Source organism: Mesocricetus auratus, unplaced genomic scaffold (assembly GCF_017639785.1).
Source record: "Mesocricetus auratus isolate SY011 unplaced genomic scaffold, BCM_Maur_2.0 Super-Scaffold_100014, whole genome shotgun sequence".
Lineage (NCBI taxonomy): Eukaryota > Metazoa > Chordata > Mammalia > Rodentia > Cricetidae > Mesocricetus > Mesocricetus auratus.
This window is the reverse complement of record NW_024429197.1, coordinates 4448345-4465558: the sequence shown is the minus strand read 5'-3', so window position 1 is coordinate 4465558 and position 17214 is coordinate 4448345. Positions and strand designations below refer to the sequence as shown.

The 17214-nt window shown below is 50.5% G+C and overlaps 1 protein-coding gene across 3 annotated transcripts in view; it reads left to right on the top strand.

Annotated features, from left to right (window-relative positions):
• Nucleotides 1-17214, top strand: part of Tmco4 (transmembrane and coiled-coil domains 4) — a 77058-nt gene that overhangs the window by 37974 nt on the left and 21870 nt on the right. For all 3 annotated transcript variants that reach the window (XM_005081049.4, XM_021233530.2, XM_021233532.2), the window contains exons 8-13: nucleotides 4920-5017; nucleotides 5355-5498; nucleotides 6066-6185; nucleotides 7360-7524; nucleotides 8645-8781; nucleotides 12195-12279. In XM_005081049.4, coding sequence (XP_005081106.1) covers nucleotides 4920-5017; nucleotides 5355-5498; nucleotides 6066-6185; nucleotides 7360-7524; nucleotides 8645-8781; nucleotides 12195-12279 — 749 coding nt within the window. The remainder of the gene's footprint in view (nucleotides 1-4919; nucleotides 5018-5354; nucleotides 5499-6065; nucleotides 6186-7359; nucleotides 7525-8644; nucleotides 8782-12194; nucleotides 12280-17214) is intronic.

The following is a 17214-nucleotide window of genomic DNA, read 5'->3' as shown; positions in this document are numbered from 1 at the left end:
GCAGGTGTCTCCCCTTGGGTGCTCAATGTTGAAATTCAACGGACACCTGACATCTTTGCAGGAGGAAAATGCTACAATAATCAGCGGAGACAAGGGAAACTATTCACTTTACAGGGAAAGCAGTGATTAAGATGGGTGCACATCCGGAAACCAATAAGCCATGCAGGTAAATGTCAGAGAGACAGCTTCCACTAAGTAAATAAGAAAATACCTACTTGGGGGCTGGCGAGATGGCTCGGCGTGTAAAGGCACTTGCTACCAAGCCTGACAACCTAAGTTCGATCCCTGGAGCCCACTGGTGGAAGCAGATAACTGATTCCCACAAGTTATCCTCTGGCCTCCGTTTATATACACATACATAAACATACACACATACATAAACACATACAGTAAAAATTAATCAAAACTTGAAAAAGTGAAGTAACATTTACTCTGTTTTTAAAAGAAACAAAAGATGGCTGTGGAGTTTGGTCAGAAGTTAAGAGCGCCAGCTGCTCTCCCAGAGGACTCAGGTTCATTTCCCAGCACCCACATGGCAGCTCCCAACCAGCTGTAACTCCAGTTCCAGATATGTTTCCCTCTTCTGGCCTCCACTGGTATTGCATGTATCTGATGCACAAACTACATGGAGACAAACACACACACACACACACACACACACACACACACTCAGAGCATCTCGTGTGTGGTCTCTGCACAACTACTCTGTTGTACTAACTTTATGCATTTGAGTCACATAGCCCTCAGGGACCCTAGTGGTCCTGTTGTCATTCTACTCCATCAGACTCAGCTAAGCCTGCTGACCATCTGGTACCATTATCACATGGATGTCACTGTGTAAACAAGCCAGCTGTGCCAAGTCAATGGCACTAACTTAGGAACTTTACTAGGTTCTTAGTAAAATACATTAATAATAATTATGAACATTTTATTTCTTTACTTGAAACAAGGCTTCGCTATACAGCCCTGACTGGCTGGAACTTGCCATGTAGACCAGAGTGGCCTCAAGCTCATAAATATTTTCGGACACTTCCCGTTTGTAGTCTTATTCTGCAAGTTTCTAACTGCTTGGTGAGTGGCTTGTACTCCACTCACACGTTTTCATTTACCCTGTGTCCCTCTGGTTTTCATAAGTGGTAGGGGAGCTATATCACTGAAGCAAACCAGTCAGCATTTACTGGAATAATTGGTTCTGTTTGAGAAACATGTCCTGGGCTGGGGGATGTCTCCATGGGTAAAGTGTTTGCTGTACAAACATGAGGACCTGAGTTAGATCCCCAGCACCCACTTGAAAAAGCCAGATGTGGCAGCATGGGCCTATAGCCCCAGGCTTGGGATAGGGATTGGGTGGAGGCAGGCAGATCCCTGAAACGAATGCACTGGCCAGCTAGTGTAACTGCATCAGTGAGCTGCAGGTCCACAGAGAGACCCTGACTCAAAAAACAAAGTGGAGAGCGATTGAAAGGACACGTGATGTCAACCTCTGGCCTCCATGTGCAGTAAACAGGCACATTCTTCTAAACACATATGTACTCATACCCAAAGAAGAAGCCAGCCTTTGCTGGGAGGTGGCGGCGCACACCTCTAATCCCAGCACTCGGGAGGCGGAGGCAGGCAGATCTCTGTGAGTTCGAGACCAGCCTGGTCTACAAGAACTAGTTCCAGGACAGCCTCCAGAGCCACAGAGAAACCCTGTCTTGAATGCCCCCCCCAAAAAAAACTACCCTGAACACCTCCCGTGCCCAGGGAAAACTGCAGAGGGTCGAATCTAGGGAAAGATGAGCCAGAAGTGCTGCCCTGCCCTCCAGCCCCCACCCCCACACCTCTTCTCTCAGCATCCAGCTGCTCCCTAGTCCATGACTGTTGGGTGGAGGTGCCACTGACTCCAAGCCACACTTCTGGCCCCCAATGTGTGTTGTCACCCACTAGAGAGCTTCACTCCGGCCTTCCGCTGCGCCAGAAGCCAGTCATTTCCAGGTCTTCTGTTTCAATTAATGGAAGGGTCATCAATGAAGGGTCAAAGCCATTAAGGTTCAAAGAATACCATTGAGAATCAAAGTATATTACCACCTCTGTGTAGAAGGAAATGATTATAGCCAGGAGAGACATGATAACAGCAGCAAACATATTGAACAGTGACAATAAGCCAGGCGCCTTGGCCAGGCATCTCATGCAGGCCTTGGAACACTCCCCACCCCACCCCCAGGATGTTTGCCGTTGAAGAGGTTCGGGTGTAACCTATACGGAGTCACACGCTCAGTGAGGTGGGGAGATTCTGCTCCTGTAACAAACAGCCCCCAAGCCCCATGGCTTACAGTCCCAAGGGCTGTTCCATGCTCAATGCCCACGGCAGATCAGCCTTGGGTCTCGTCCACATTGTCTTGGTTCTGAGCTCCAGGCTGACGGATTGATTGGCACCTGTCTGGAATGCCTTCACTCTCAAGTTAGAAGGAAAGGAAACCTGTCAGTCTCCTGCACAGACTTTTAAAGATTCTGCCAGAAATGACAGTGTTGTTCCCTCCCATGTTGCACTGAGGAAAGCTGGCCAGCCTCGTCGGCTGACAGCACAGGGATGCAGTCTTCAGCTATGACATTTCTACACCCTCCAAGTCAACCAGCCATGAACCACAAAATGTTTTGCTTAATTTTCTTTTTAATTTTTTTAACAAGGTGTCATGTAGCTCAGGCTGGCGTGGACTTCATTATAGTAGCCAAGCTGTACAAGGTTGATTTTCTGATCCTCCTGCCTCCACTTCCTCAGTTCTGGGGATTCAGGTGTGTTCTACTATGCCTAGCCTAAAATAATTATTTTTAAAAAATGAAGTCTTACTGAATGTACTTTATTTCCTTTGTCAATTTACATAAACAGTACAAATACCATAACACATAGCATGCTATATTGTATGCTACATGAAATCTAAACATCTTTAAAGCACTCAAGAAGATATGCAGAAGGCATATACAAATGTATACAGATGTAAGGGACATGAGCCCCTGTGGATGCTGGTGCATTCTGGGACACCTACAATCAACCCCTACCAATACTGAGGGACAACTGCAGAATGTCACAGTTTAGATCCTGACACCAGACCCCCTCACTCCTAATCACACCTCACGGTCCACCTGCTGGGAGCATGCCCCGTCTCATCACAGAAACCCATGGCAGGCAAAGATCCTTATCGTTGGTTTATGGCTCTCTGCAGGGAAGCAGCTGAGAGGGTCTGCTTTCCACCCAGGGCAGGAGAAGAGTGTGTTGAGGGGATCTGGTGCAGGTGGGACACCAACCGGTCACCAGCTCGTTGGTGCCTGAGGCAAATCCATTTCTTGATTCTGCTCATGAGGAAGGATGTGCAGATGTTGGTTGAGCATGGATTGCGGCTTGGGGGTTCAGCCCACAGATATGCAGACTCCCAATGGGGCAGTGCATTGTCCATTTGCAGTATGTTTGTTGGTTAAATAGCCATAGCACAGTTAAGCTTCATTCTCGAAAAACAATTTATCACTGGGCAAATGTAATGGTCCAGTGAGTAAAGCTGCTGGCTGCCAAGCCTGATGACCTGAGTGCTGTCCCCAGGATCCACATGGTGGCAGAAGACAGCCTACTCCCAGATGTTGTCCTCAGTCCTACACATACACACCCCTACACAATAAACTAATGTAGTAAAAATTTCTCTTTTAAAAATATGTATTATTGTCCTCATATTGCAGAAGACCTATGTTGTATGGCAGCAATGGCCACTATTACCTCCAAGGATGTGTGTATACTACATAAACCCCCATCCTAAAAGATTTTAATCATTCTCTTAGCGTGCGCATGCACGCGCGCGCGCGCGCGCACACACACACACACACACATACACACACACACACACACACACACACACACACCCTCTGGAATAACCATTGTTGTCTCCATCCGGACTGTGGGACCACAATAAACTGCTTCTTGGCAAAATATGGGAAGTGCCCAGTGTGGAGGCTAATGTAGAGGAAGCACTCACTAAATATTAACTGTTTCTCGTCGTTTACGATCGCTCCACACTCAGTTGTCCAAACTCCAGCTTCGGTTCAAAGTTCTCTCGTAATGGCCTCTCCACCCACCCTCCACCTCTCTCCTTGCCTCTGATCTCCTTAAAGCAACCAGGGGCTAAAGATCCATCTGGGAATCTGAGCATCTTGTCTCTGAGCACCTGAGGCAGCCATTCTCAGAGGGGCTGGTGTGTGCTCACCTGGCATTCTCAAAAGCCTGGGCTCCAGGCCCGTACCGCATAAACTGGGTGTGGTGGTGTGTGCCTACAATTATAACACTTGGAAAATAGAGGCAGGAGGACCCTAAGTTCGAGGTTATTCTCAGCTACATAGAGAGTTGAAGGCCTGCTGGGACCTTGAGATCCTCTCTCAAAGAACTAAAACTAAATTACAAAAACCCCAGCCACTGTCATTGCAAATGCCTTTTTACCTTTAGCTTGGTTTATAGCATCTGTGTTTTGAGTCTGGACCAATCCAGCTGTTGCCGCAAGGCCACCATCACCCATACAGATGTTTCAATAGCCCATCCCACAAGTAATTGCTCTGGAGGAGATGGGTTTCCCAAAATCCCCAGGGGTAGTAGATTCTGCTGGCAAAATAGGGGTACACACTGTACTCATTCTGAGTCCATCTGTCCTGTGAAAGCTATTCTATGCTTCTCTTGCTGTTATTGCTATTATTATTACTACTATTATTATTCTTGTCTTTTCATTATTTAAATTGCACCCATTAGGATGGATCTACTGGGTAAGTAGTGTGCCCCATTCACTGAGATTTCCCTCAGCCACTCATGGTCCAGGGCCTGCCTACCATTGATCTGGGGTTTAGGGGTTGGTGATATCAAGGGATCCTGGCCCATAACTAGTTATAGACCAGCCTCTTCTCTCCAGGACCGCAGAGGCATCCCGGAAGAAGAAAGAAAAGCGGAGGAAGTGGAAACGCTATCTCCTGATAGGCCTGGCCACAGTTGGAGGCGGGACAGTGATTGGTGAGACCTGCTGTGGGGGTTAACTCATGGTCTGTGTATCAGTGGGGAGGCGGCACCAGCATGTGACAGGCACACAGTTCAGTAGTAACACTGATAGAAGCTGCCTGTGCATGGTGGTGCATGCTTGTAATCCCAGCACTTGAAGATAGAGGCAAAAGGATCAGGAGTTCAAGGTCATCCTTGACTGCCTAGAGTGACTGAGGCCACCCTGAGGGATTTGAGAATGTCTCTAAAAATAAAAGATAACTTAAAGGCATTGCTGCAAGCTTCCACGGAAGGCAGTGGGCAGCTCATGGGGGAAGAACCCCTTAATCCTGACTGAGCTCTTCCCCTGCAGGTGTGACTGGGGGGCTAGCTGCCCCCCTTGTTGCTGCAGGAGCTGCGACAATCATCGGCAGTGCTGGGGCAGCCGCACTGGGCTCGGTGGCTGGCATTGCTATCATGACCTCATTGTTCGGTGCAGCCGGAGCTGGCCTGACAGGTAAAGTTGTTGGAAAGGATTTTTATCAGCATGACTCAGTCGAAAGGAGACCCCAGATGACTTCTCAGGGGGTGAGGAAATGCAACTTTGTCCCTTCTGAGTCCCACCAAGCCAGGCTTACAGCAGATCTCAGGGACAGGACAAAGTTTGACAAGCTAATTTTTCCCATGGGCACCCTGTGAGTACTTGCTGAGAAAGAGTCCAGCTGAGTCTATTGCCAACACCCAGAGAAGCACACAGGCACCGTCCCTTGGAGGCATGAAGCTTCCTGGTGTCCTTGCCTCAGCCTCCAGCCTCACCCATGCCGTTGGCCCCTAATCACTCAGGCATGTGGAACACTGCCGAGAATCACAGTCAACATCACCAACAGGAAACTCGGGACATGGTGACAGTTCAGACCCTAGTGTGGCTCTGGTGGCCTTGGGCAGTGCCCTACTGTCCTCCAGTCAGGACAGTAGTAGTAACTGTCTTAAAGAGTTCACAGATGAAATGCATTTGTCCGGGAGCAGAGAGGCAGTGCTTGCTGTATGAATACGTGACCACAGTTGCTTGTTTCTATGTCCTTAGGATACAAGATGAAGAAGCGAGTTGGGGCCATTGAGGAGTTCATGTTCCTGCCTCTGACAGAAGGCAGGCAGCTACACATCACCATCGCCATCACTGGCTGGCTCGGGTCCGGCAGATACCGTGAGGACCAGGGGTGGACAGGGACTTAGACTGGAACCGAGTCTGTAGCTATTGGCCGGACCCTGAACTGGTTGTTTCTGTGTGTCTCTAAGGGGTGGGTGTGGGCGGCTCATTTCATAGAGGAAAATAGGTCCAGAGAGGTGAGAAACTATCTTCTATCCATCCACCTGTGCACCCAACTACCCATTATCCAGATAAGAATTCACCCATCTAGCCAGCCATTCATTCATCCAGCCAGCAAAGAACTATAGACTACCCATTCTTCATCCATTTATCACCGGTTACCCACCATCATTCAGTCACCCAGCTGTATTATTAAATATCAGGGTTATAGTGTGCCCCACAGCAAGCCAAGCCCTCAATAGTCAATGGGGGGGGGCAACACTGCCATGTTCTGTGCTCTTACAGAATGCACAATATAGCAGAGAGACCAAGTGACAGGAACTTGGGGCTGGAACCCCAAGGGCCAGAGGAAGAAAGTAGGGAACTGATTCAAGTGTGTCCTGCCAAAGGCAGAAACAGGCAGGCAAGGCCAGATCAGCCAGATCGGGTATTCCGCTGGGCTCTGGAGACACAGGGCCATGGGGAGGGGAGGATGGACCCGATGGTCATGGTGAGTCTTGGTCTCTGTGGTAATGTTCTCTCCTCATCCTCATTCAAGGTCATTTCCCCATTTCCATGTTCTAGGTGAGGAAACAGAGGCTGAGAACAATGGGGTGATCCTGCCTCTTCCTACTCTAGACCTCCAACTTCCAGATTATTTCCCAGTTAGTGTTTCTGGAGTCTAGGTCCTAGTCCCCCTGGGTGTTGGCAAATAGATGTTGGAATGCCTCTCAGGTAAGAGGAAGGAATCCTTTATCTCGGAGTAATTCAAACACCTGACATCTTCCCACTTCATAGATGAACAATGTGAGGTTCAAGGTCAGATGGTCATGTTTCCAAGGTCACCTAGCTCATAATGAGGTTAAGAGTTAGGATTGGAAGCCATCTCTGGATGGACTTATAGGGTAGGCAGCAGTACGCTCATCTGCCCTACTAACTGCAGCTGGTTGATGGCAGAGAAAACCCTCAGGAGCAAAAGGCCCCTGTTGCTGTCTGTCTGATTCAGTGGGAGGGCCATCCTCTGCCACAGTCAATAGACCATGCTGCCTACACCTATATATGTTCTCTTCAGGCACATTCAGCGCCCCATGGACAGCCTTAGCCCGCAGCCAGGAGCAGTACTGCTTGGCCTGGGAAGCCAAGTACCTGATGGAGCTGGGCAATGCCCTGGAGACCATCCTCAGTGGCCTGGCTAACATGGTGGCCCAGGAGGCTCTCAAGTACACTGTGCTCTCTGGTAAGTACCCTTTCCTGATCTGCCATGGTATGACATGGTGGCACCAAATTCTTGCATGCTTGTGACCCAAGGGAGCCTGGCATCATGCTAAAGACAAAGGGTGCAGACCAAACCTAGGATCTCATACATGCCAAGCAATCATTCTACCAATCAGCTCTTCTCCGGCACCCTGTATACATTTTTTGTTGTTTTTGTTTTGGGTGGAGGGGGCGAAAAGCATCACTGTTTTATTGTGCATTTGGAAACAAGACAAATGGCTGCAGCAATCTCAATCTTAAACTAGAATGTTTGTATTATTATTTAAAACAGTTTTCAAATTTAAATATATTTTGATCATGTTCTTCCCCGCCCCCAAGTTTGTGTTTGCTTTTTAATCTCAAGGCAGGATTAATAAAATTTATCCAGGCTGACCTTGAACTCACATTGGTAACCCAGGCAGACCTTAACCTTGCAATCCTCCTGCCTCAGCTTCCTCTGTGAAAAGTCTGTGATTTTGGTGCCAAGAGACAAGGCAACAACCAATTGCATAATGTAGCCATTGGCTTTGTTGCTTAACAAGTCACCCCACGATCATGGCATAATAATCGTTTCACTAATAGCTCAGGAGAGGCAAAGCTGGAGTTGACCCATCTCAACTGGGCCTGCTCATGGATCTGTGGGTCCGCCAACTGTCCCCTGACTCAGACCAGCTTCCTGAGGCAACTTGAACAGCTTGACTCTGTCCCATGTGTGTCTCCTCTTGAAGACACCAAGCTAGCTCATACCAATGGGAGAAGTGCAGCATGGGTAGTCCTACAGCCAAGGCTAGTTCAATCCTCAAAGCTGCTTCTCTGTGCCCTACACAAAGGGCAGGGCAGGATGGTGGGTCTAGGATACTGGATGGGGTGAGTAGATGGGGCTGTCTTTGGAATCTCACAATGATGTGTGCTTGGGCAATAGATACAGTTTGTGTATCAGAAATGTTTGTTTCAAATCTCCCCCTATGCTAGTCATAGCCTGGTGCTAGGAAACCCTTCAGACTCCTGCTAAACAGATTCCATATGTGTCTACTAGAGCATCCATCAGCCATGCTACCCCAGCAAGGCTCCCCCGCTTCATCTCCAGACTCCCATCTCCCCAGGTATCGTGGCTGCCCTGACTTGGCCGGCTTCCCTCCTCAGTGTTGCCAACGTCATCGACAACCCCTGGGGGGTGTGTCTTCACCGGTCTGCAGAGGTTGGCAAGCACCTGGCACACATCCTCCTCTCCCGGCAGCAGGTACTCAGGAATGGTGGAGGTGGGGTGGGAGGGGAGGCAGACAGAGGAAGCTTGTATACCGATGCATACACCATGTATATGATGGGAACCCAACAGTAAGTCGCTTGGAATCAGTCTTGCAGCTTTGAGGGAGTGAGGTCCGTCTTTGCTACCACTCAAGTTGAAATCAGGAAAGTATCCTAGGATACTTAAAACCACCCATAAGTGCAGCTCCAGGAAATCTTATCCCTTCTTCCAGCCTCTTCAGGCACCTGCACACATGTGGCCTACATACACATATACACACAAATAAAAATAATTCTTTTTTTAAAAATATCTTTAGCCAGGCTATGGTGGCTAGCTTTAGAATAAAATTTGGATCCAGGGCCAGAGAAATTTGATAAAGTGCTTGCCCCCAGAACCTATATTTAAAAACAAAACAAACCAGAAGTGGTGGTGCACAGCTTTAATCCCATCACTGGGGAGGTGGAAACAAGTGGCTCCCTGGGGTTCACTGCCCACCAAGGCTAGCTAAATCAGAATACACCCCTTTCCACCCTCCCTCCACCAGTGAGAGGCTCTGCCTCATAAGGCAAGGTAGGCAGCTCCTGAGGCATGACACTCAGTGTTGACCTCTGGCTAGCACACACACACACACACACACACACACACACACACACACACTCCCATGTATACACAAATACACAACCATGTATGCACACATACACAGACATACACACACATCCATGTATACACTCATACACAAACACACACACACAGTGAATGTCAGACACTCTGATGGCATGTACCATGGGAGAGAGGCCTCTTGCCTTGAGCAGGAAGTCAAGGCCACACCATTGCTACCCTGGGTGTGGCCTTGACTTCCTGCCCCAGGATGGCAGTACCTGAGCTCCAGGAGGCAGGAGAAAGGAAGAGCTGAAGGGGGCCATGCAGCCTCTCCGTGCCTACTCCTTGGCCAGTCTAGTCACATGCTCACACTTCACTGCCCAAAAAGCCAGGAAATTCAGTCTTTATTCTGAAAAGGCATGCAGCCAGCTGAAATTCAATTACTGCAGACAAAGGGGAGAATAGACACTGAGAGACCCAGCAGTTTCTGCCAACCTGGGAATGTTGCCTGGGAAACTGCTAAGCACCAGCCAATCCCTGTGTCTTTCCCTCCCAAAATGAAAAGGAAAACCAGAGTAGCCCTTCAGCAGACCTGGCTGAAAGGCAAAGACCAAGACTGTTTTGGCTAAACAAGGTGGAACTTTGTCGTCTCTCATGGAGCAGTTCTGGGTGTCAACAATCAAGGAAGGTGACTGACAGCTGTTAGCATGCTCACTCGCCAGCATACTCTCTCACAGTGTGGAGGGCAGACACCCATCCGATGCACCTCCACAGGCTGCCTTCCTTCCGGAGACTGCAAGGAAGCATCCATTGCTTAGCCTTCTCAGGCTCCCAGGGGCCTCTGTCCTCCTCTGCCGGGCACCCTTCCTCCATCTTCAAAGCTAACGGTATCTGGAACATCCATAGGCTTCTACCTGTCTGCTCCTCCTCCTGGGTCCCTCCGACTCCTACGTCCCTCTGATTACTGATTCCTTTTCCCTCCTGCACCCCTCTTTATTTATTTGCTTGATTTTGGTTGGGACAGTGTCTCACTCTGCAGCCCAGGCTGCACTAGAACTCACAGCGTAGCCCAGGATGGCTTCACACTCCTGGCAGTCATCCAGCCCCAGCTACCTGTCACAGGCATGAGCCACTACACCCAGCTAAAATTCTTGACTAGATCACATCTGCATCTGCAAAGTCTCTATCTTAGTCACTGTTCTATGGCTGTGAAGAGACGCTGTGACAACGGCAACTCTTATAAAGGAAAACATTTAATTGGGGCTGGCTTACAGTTTCGGAAGTTTAGTTCATTATCATGGGGAGAAGCATGGGAGCATATAGACATCATGGTGTGGGAGAGGAGCTGAGAGTTCTTCATCTGCAAGCAGCAGGAGACTGTGAGCCACACTGAGTGTAACTTGAGCATATGAGACCTCAAAGCCCACCCCCACAGTGACGCACTTACCCCAACAGGCCACACCTTCTAATAGTGCCACTCCCTATGGGCCAAGAAGTCAAATACATGAGTCTATGGGGACCATTCCTATTCCAACCACCATGGTCCCTGTCCTGGACATTAATTAGGTGACATTCACAGGTTCTGGGACCTAGGATGTGCACACCTCAGCAGAAACTTTTACTCTGTCTTAGTTCCTTTTCCATTGCTGTGACAAGACACCATGACCAAGGACACATAAAAGAAAGTATTTAATTTGAAGTTCGCAGTTCCAGAGGTCTAGGCAGGCAGACAGTCATGGCGCTAAAGTAGTAGCGGAGGACTCACATCTCGATCTACAAGCATGAGGCAAAGGGAGCTAACTGGGAATGGTGTAGGCTTTTGAAATCTCGAAGTCCACCACCAGTGACACATCTCCTCCAACAGAGCCCTACCTCCCAGTCCTTCCCAAACAGTTACACTGACTGGGGACCAAGCATTTAAGCATATGAGCCTCTGGGAGCTGTTCTCCTCCAAATCACTGCACTGCCTTCCAGGAGCCCAGGCTCCTCAGTCCTGTGGCCTCTTGTGCCAAACACTGATGTCTCTCTGTGCCTGAGGGCATCCGCCAACATTGTGTGCACATTCTAGACTTTCAGAGGTTAGAACATAGAAATGAAAGGCATTTCCCAGAAGTCACAGCTGTCCCTGGTCTTCAGTCCCCTGGCCAGAACTCCCACCCTGTGAACAAACACTCTTAGCTACAGAGGACTTCCAGAGGCTCCCTTTCAGGCTGTGTGCCTAGAAAGACTCAGGATGGAGAGAGAACAGACACTAAGATGATCAACAGCTCTGACTGCCTGCTCCTTCACCTCCTGTGTAGAGCTGGACCCCATTCCCCAATTTCCTTTTTCTTTAGCACACCCTCATCTTTCCTCCAGGCTTCCTAGTCCGTATCCTGTCATTTTCTATCCAGAAATGTTCCCTCCCATCCTTCCTGCTTTTTCCTCATCACAGTGTACCTTGTGGCTACTCTCTCCATCCTCAGAGGGACCCCGCATCCCTCTGGTCCTTTGCCTTGGGCAGATGAGTCTAAGGGAGGGAGTCCTTGTAATTGACTCATTCTCCCTCACTGGGAAGAAGAGCCATGGATGATAATGGTTTGAGATGAAAGGGAATTAGCCCAGCCAGAGGCCACCCGCTCTTGAAAAAGCCAACCCTAGAGCTGTCAGCTCCTGTGTATGCGAGGACCCTGACTCTGCTACTTGACACTTCAGAGTGTGGGAGACCAGAATGTTGTTCACACAGGCAAGAGCTGAGGAGTTTGCAGGACTGGTGTGTTTAAACTTGCTGCAACCTTCCCAGACACCTGTGTCCTGTTTCCCCTCAGGGCCGGAGACCTGTCACCTTGATTGGGTTCAGCCTGGGAGCTAGAGTCATCTACTTCTGTCTGCAAGAGATGTCTCAGGAGCAAGGTAAGTCCACTCATTGTCACAGACAAATACCCAAGTTGGCCCCCAGGACACTGGTTCTGTGCCTGGGGTTGTGAGTTTTCCACAGTCCATTCCCAGTCCTGAAAATGAATAGTCTTTAAATGGAAAGAGAGTTAGTTCTGTGTATATACGTTAGAGTACGTGAATGCCAGGCCGTCCCGTCATGATGACAGTGGTCCTTGTGCTCTGATGCATGTTCTTATATAGGAGTGACAGTGAGAAGCAGAAACTCAAGGGGTCTGCAGGGCCACATTCACCGTGAAGCCCTGGGTGGAGGAGCCTCCATTGTCTCTTCCAGTTTCTAGTGGCTTGGCATCCCTCAGCAGTCCCTGGCTGTCCTTCGTGGTCCTTGGATATTGCTAACACTGGACTCCGTGGCATCCCTTGTTGGTCCTTGGTGGTGTTTGTCCCCCTCCTAATGATCATGGGCAGTCCTTGGATGTCCTCAGTGGCCCTTGGTATTCCTAGGTGGTCCTTGGCAGTCCTTAGCATCCCTTGGCATTCCTTAGTGGTGCTTGGTAGCCATTGGCATCCCTTGGTGATCCTTGTACTGGGGATCCTGGCTCCAGTCTCTGTTCCCATCCTCCATTGCATCGCTTCTTGTTCCTCTTCTTCCAAGAACAGGGCCATTGGCTTTCGGGCCCATTCTGACTCAGGACCCTCACAAGACCTTTAATTACACCTGTGTAGACTCTTTTCTCAAAAGGACCTTATTCACAAATTCTATCTGAGCAAATCTTCTAGGAGGCCATATTCAACCTACCATAGATACCCTGGGGAGTGTGTTCCTTCTCTCTGCAGTAAAGCAGCAGAAGGTCTGAGGGGCCTGCCTCTGGTGGATGAGAGCTTTGGGGGGGGGGGCTGTCACTGACGGGTGAGAGCTGTGGCAGGGGCTGCCACTGGCTGGCGGGGGGGAGGGTGCTGCCGCTGGTGGGCGAGAGCTGCCAGACACAATGCCAGCTCTGCTCAGATGCATCTGCAAAAGCTGTGGGGGAGGAAGCTGTTTGGGGAGTGAGCTGCAAAGCATTCTGGGTTATGTCACTCTTGCTGGAATACAGGTTTCCCTGCTCCTCTAACTCCTGGTGGCACATATACATGCAGGACACTGAAGACAAGAGCAAGATCTGTCAGCGAGCTCCTGCCTATCAGTAGGATAGATAGGCAAGGAAGAGCTGGAGTGGAAGCCACTGTTCCCACCGCTCACTGAGCGCCACTCTGAGCTTCCCTCCCCCAGTTACAGAATCCAGGGCCCTACCCCTGTTCTGAGGAGCGAGTGAGGTGCCGACACAGTGTTCTGGCCAGCCTTCAAACCAGCCAGTGGATGGTCATGGGAAGCCTCAATCCATCCGTTTCTGTTCATCCACACTGCTCCTCGCCTTGGTCAGCCCAAGAATGTGACAAAATTGCTCCCCAACAAGCAAGATTAAAGAAAGATGGGGTGTCTGCCATCAGCTAGAACTGGAAAAGCCAGGATCCATTTCAGCACTGGCATTACCCAAGGGTCCTGGAAAAGTCCCAGAGCTCAGGAGTGTGGTCGGTCCATCAGACTAACAACAGGAGCTGTTTTCCTGGTCACAGGCAATGAGGATATACCACCCTTGGCATTGGCCACAGAAGGCCCACACGGGAGCCCTTCTCCCACCCCACCCACTCTCCCCCCCCAACCCCCCACCCCGTCTCCTTTAGCTTGTAGCAACCTTCTTCCCCTGCTTATGTCCAGTCAGTACAAACCGTGGGGAGACACTGGGGTCCTATTTCAGGTGGTTTACCTGCAACCACCATACAAAAGGGCCTGGCAGCCAGCTCTGGCTCACCAAGAAAATCCAAACTGAGGTCAGAGGTCAGGCAAGAGCCGTCGGGGAAGTAGTGTGAAAATTAGTAAAGATGGAGGATGTTGGACATTTCTTTCTGTAAACATTCTTCCCTCTCTTGGGTACCATAGATGATAGATTAGATAGATAGATAGATAGATAGATAGATAGATAGATAGATAGATAGATAGATAGATAGATAGATAGATAGATAGATAAACAGACAGACAGCCTGAACTATTGGATGAGCCCCCAGAGAGCCACTCTGTCTCTCTTTCCTCAGTTCTTTGCCACCCCCTATGACTTTTTTGAGTCCCAACTGCTGGGCTCAGTGTTGCTACTTTATACAAACGATCACTGCCCCGCTTGTCTCTCTGCACTGCTTATCTCTCTGCACCGCTTATCTCTCTTAGGAAAAAGTGGGGTAGACTTCCCAAGTGGTGAAATCGTCTATGTAAAAGCACACACACTCTAAAGAGGCAAGGGGGTGTATCAGTCAGCTAGGGTCACGGTGGCACTGCATACAAAGCACCCCTAGACTCAGAGGGGTACACCACAGGTCTGCTCAGGAGCTCATGGCTGCCTGTGGTTTGACTGATCTGCCCCAGACCGTGTTCTGGCTGTGAAGTCAGTGGCCTTGCTGCCAGCAGCTATCGAGATCTAGGTCATTTCTGTGTGTATTTGTCCTTGGAAGGTTGCAGGGACAGTGGCCACCTGAGATGTACTGCGCTCCTGGTAGCTCCCTGGAGTGCCAACACCAGGCAAACAGGCAGACACACATAAGACATCCCCCCTCTTGCATCCCGGACCCCAACATCCTGTCTGCTGTTAGAGATTGCTGTAAAATCCACCTCACCAAACACCGGGGCTTGGGAAAGCAAAGTCGGGCCACTTCCCATGATTCTCTGGTAGCCTAATGAGGTCTCCGTGTCCACTGTCTTTCCCACCTTTCCTGACCTGCCAGTAAGGACACCAAGGCATTCAGCTTTGTCACTGTGCACCACTTACCTAACCTCTCCATGCCGCTGCCTAATATGGGACTTTTTATACTCACCCCAAAGGGTGGTTAAGGGGTTAAAATGAGATCACAGGTGTGGAAGCAGCTAGCTCTGATGCATGCGCGCGTTCGGCAAAGACCGGTTTCTCTCTGTAAGCTCTAACCTGAGGTTGTGCGAGGCACAGGAACGGGGGGGGGGGGGGAGGGGAGATGCTGTGTAGAGGGTGGGACACCTGATTCTCTGTGGCCTTGAGCTTCACAGGGTCTGCTTTCCAGCCCCACAATGGGCATGAACTCCAGATGGGCAGGGTCCGTCACCCCACTGCTTGGCATGTCAAGGTATTTAGCCTAGGCAGGAGATTGACTTGGGACTAGGGAAGCAAGCAAGGTCACCCGCGTGTGAGTTGGTGTGGTCGGGCAGCAGTCATGCTCTGAGCTTGTGCAAGCATTTCCTCATTTCTCAGCAGCACCCCCTGGAGGTGGAGGTGGGTGTAGCGGCTCTCTCCCTGCTTCACGGACGAGAAACTGCCGAAAGGCCATCCAGTGCCCTTCCCCATCGGTGTTGTATAGAGAGGACACAGACCCCGAAAGATGGCAGGCACCGCGTAGAGGGAGCTTGCAGAGAGGACCTCTAGGGTAGTCGACACAGAGAAAGGTGTTGTTTCAGAAGTGGTGTGCCTGGGGTTTCCACAGCATCTACGGGAAGCCTGCTGTGGGATGCTGGGATGCAAGGTGGAGCTGGAGCTGACTGGCTTGATGCTGGGGAAGGCTGAAGTCTCTGAATCCTGGAACAAATGAGCAGCGAGTGAACCCCACACGTGAGCTGCTAGAGGCGTGGCCACTGGACACCTATAGCCCACCCATGCCCAGTCCCACACCCGACACACACACAACTCCGCAGATCCCAGGTGCCTGCAGAGCCCGCTGTCCTATGCACAGGCCTCAGGCTTCTCAGGAACGCCCAAGATCCACCCATGGTCCCCCTTCCAGAACCTTCTCTATCACTGCTGCCCGCTCCACACTCAGCCACACTCAGCAGTTCACACACCCAGCCAACCTGTGTTCCCTCTGGGCGCTCTCCCATCTCTGCTCCTACCCCCCCGCTCCCCCGTGTAGGCTCCATCTGGAAGGTTCTCCTTCACTAGCAGCAGTAATCACATTTGCATTAACTGTATCTCCCCACACCTAGACGGGCTGAACTCTCAGCACACAGTAGCCTGTGTGATCAGCAGCCCTGGGAGAGAGCTCTGATTAGAGTGGCTGTCCGTTCCACAGCTGAGCTCACTGAAGCACAGACTGGGGAGCCAGGTCACAGGCCGGCAGGTGGCAGGGCCAGGGCCGGCAGCCTGGCAGAGGCCATGTGACATCCACCCCAGTGCTAGACTGCAACTCCTGGCTGCTCTCCCCAGGTGTCCTTCCCTGCACTCGCTTCTTCTCACACCGTCCTACAGGCCCATGAGTGACTGTGTCCCAGGAGTGCACCTCAGAGCTGCCTGTGCTCAGGGCCAGCGGGATAGCTCAGTGGGTAGTGTCGGGTCACTGAGACCTGAGTTCATTCCCCAGAACCCAGAATGCAAGGGTGTGGGTTGTCTTCTCACCTTCACCCTGGCTGAGAATTCTTCTGGGGCCTGTTTGTTAGCTGTGACTTACTCGGGGTGAGGCAGCCTCTGGGCTCACATCTTCGGCTCTGTATTCTGGGACTTTCTCCTCAGGACCAAGGAAGGTTCCCTCTGTACAAGTGGCTGTCTAGCTGTGTGTGGCACTACCAGACTTCTTGGAGATGCCTGGCAGTAGACAAAATCCCTGAGGCAGTCAACTTCTGAGTAGGAAAGGGGATTTGGGCCCAGGATATGGAGGTTTTGAGACTGTTGTTTTAGGGCCTAAGGCAAGGCTGGAAGAGAAAACTCTCACCTCATGGTGGCCAAGAAGCAAAGAAAGAAAGGAGGACACTGGAGCCCCAACTCCCCTTCGAGGGAATCCCCCCCCCCCGTGATCTGAATGCCTCCCCCATAGACCTCCTGAAGGTCCCACCACAGGCTGGATCAAGCCTTCAGATGGACCTGTGAAGAACACTTATCCAAACTGTAGTGGTGACATTACCCAGAGACG